The following is a 2,209-nucleotide window of genomic DNA, read 5'->3' on the forward strand; positions in this document are numbered from 1 at the left end:
ACGAGGGCTGAAACCTGTGCCATGGTCCTAGGTAACGCATATCATATCCTATCATCTCCCCTTTCAAACGAATCCTATAACACTGACCTCAAGACAATCTATCCAGCTATCACTGACATATGACACTAAGCACTTTTAGTTAAACCTGCAAGCCAGCACTGCATAGAAGAAATCAGATGATATCAATATGACGATACTAATCAAAAGCCAAGAAAAGAATGAACGGCGAGTCAATGAAGGGGGGCAGTGCATAGCTTGCGGAAGAGTACTCAAGATCCAGAGCACCAAGTTACAGATAATAGTCAGTGTTGCAGCAAATGACTCAAAACCAGCTTCTTTCTGCAAGTCCATATAATCTACAGCTCACAGAAACATTATTTGAAGACCGCTGGTTTTGATAATCTGCCAAGTTCCTTCCTACAGAGAGATCAACCCACTGCCTACAGAAACATCATTCAAAGAGCGCTAGTTTCGATAAGTTTGTCAAGTTCCTACAGAGAGATAGACCTGAGACTTCAAACCATTGTTTCTCAGGGATCTCCAGAAGGAACTTTGCAGTCCCCTTCCTTTGATTTGATTCGACTTCAACAGTCTTGGTCAAATTCTGAAATATAAGCTCAGACTGAGGATTTGAGATTGAAATGCTATGTCAATGTCATCATCCTCGCCTGCTTGATTTGCAAGACTCTTAGCATACTTGACAAAGAAATTAAAAGGACATCGCAATTGTGCCTATTTGCTCGAGAATGACATTTCAGTTTGCACATCAGAATCAGAACCCATCAAATAAATAGATAAAATCCACCACGCCTTCATCAAAATGATGGTGAAGCACAAAAGCCTCTCTTATTTGTATTTCACTTTCGTTTCAAATTCCAATTCCAATTCCTAGTCCTTCTCTGCCATATGCCCTGTCAAATTCTCTAAACAAGAATCTGAGTGATCGCCATTATAATGAAAGAAAGCAGCTCAAACTCACTATGCAAAGTCGCAGCAGGATCAACAAGACACCCAGTTCTTATGAGTGCTAATCAGGGCCGACACGAGCCCCGCGCACGACATCAAAAGCGGACCCGAGAGCCGCCCCTTCCCGTCCCTAATGTCGGCCAAGGCCATCAGCCCATCAGCCAGGTCCTGAATTATGGACAGCTTCTTCATCAACTTCTTCTCCCTCAACTTCCTCAACTTCAATTCTTCGTCCTTGCAATCAACCCCCCTCGACGTTGCGATCTCGATGCTGGACTCGACGCACGCCTCGTCCTCCCGCAACATCCTCAAATCCCTAATTTTCAGATTCACGCTCCCGACGTAGCCGACGAACTCCGCCCACGCGCTGATCTTCGACAGAAGGCGCGAGTGGCGGCCGTCGATGAGGCCCGATTTCGCCAACCAGACGAACTGCTCGACGAAGTAGTATATCCCCTCGCCGCCGTAGGCGATGAGGGAGAGAATCAGGTCCTGCCCGGAGTCGAGGGGCGAGGCTCGGAAAGCGTTCACGTCCTGGACGAACTTGCCGAACCGGAAGGCCTTGCGGCTGAGGCCGACGCTGGACTCGAAGCTCTTGAGGCGGCGGTGGAGGGGCAGGGTCTCGGGGAGGAGGGAGGAGGCGAGGACGATCTTCGCGGCGTACCTGGAGATCTTGAGGGCCTTGTCGACGCCGTCTCGCTTGGCGAGGTAGGCCTCGAGGTGGAGGAGGAAATCCCTGTCTCTGGTTGTTTTGCTCGCGGCCGTCGCGTCCGGCGCTTTGGCGGCGGTCGGGGAGGGAGCGAGCGGCGGTAGAGCTCGAGGGACCGGCGGTTCCATGGAGTTCCACAGAGAGAGAGAGAGAGAGAGAGAGAGATCCGACCGAACCGGCAGAGAAAGAGACGGTTTACGACGGCGGCGGCGGCGCTTTAGGACTAATCTTCGCGGGAGACTCGAATCTGGAAATGACGCCACGCGCTTAGAGGTGGTGGGAGCGGGACGCGCTCACCATTCCAACGCGTAATGCCCCCCACGTGGAAAAGTTAATTATGAATTTTTTAGAATTAGTAATGCGTTTATTTCATAATAAAATAAATAATTAAAAAAAACATTTTACGAATGATCGTATTCCTATCGCATACAAATATATTAAATAAAAATATTTAAACATAAATTAGTGTAAATAATGAAAACATTTTTTATTTCAAATGATATAAATTATTATTTTTAAGAAAATATATTTACT

At 47.5% G+C, this 2,209-nt stretch overlaps 1 protein-coding gene across 1 annotated transcript; it reads right to left on the reverse strand.

The window, feature by feature from the left end:
• Positions 1-230: 230 nt before the first annotated feature.
• On the reverse strand, positions 231-1,877 carry LOC104417425 (peroxisomal membrane protein 11A). The gene has a single exon (XM_010028734.3). It carries the CDS (start codon positions 1,801-1,803, stop codon positions 1,000-1,002), a length of 804 nt encoding a protein of 267 aa, XP_010027036.1. The 5' UTR covers positions 1,804-1,877; the 3' UTR covers positions 231-999.
• Between the last annotated feature and the right edge of the window lie 332 nt (positions 1,878-2,209).

This window comes from Eucalyptus grandis, chromosome 6 (assembly GCF_016545825.1).
Source record: "Eucalyptus grandis isolate ANBG69807.140 chromosome 6, ASM1654582v1, whole genome shotgun sequence".
NCBI classification, from domain to species: domain Eukaryota; kingdom Viridiplantae; phylum Streptophyta; class Magnoliopsida; order Myrtales; family Myrtaceae; genus Eucalyptus; species Eucalyptus grandis.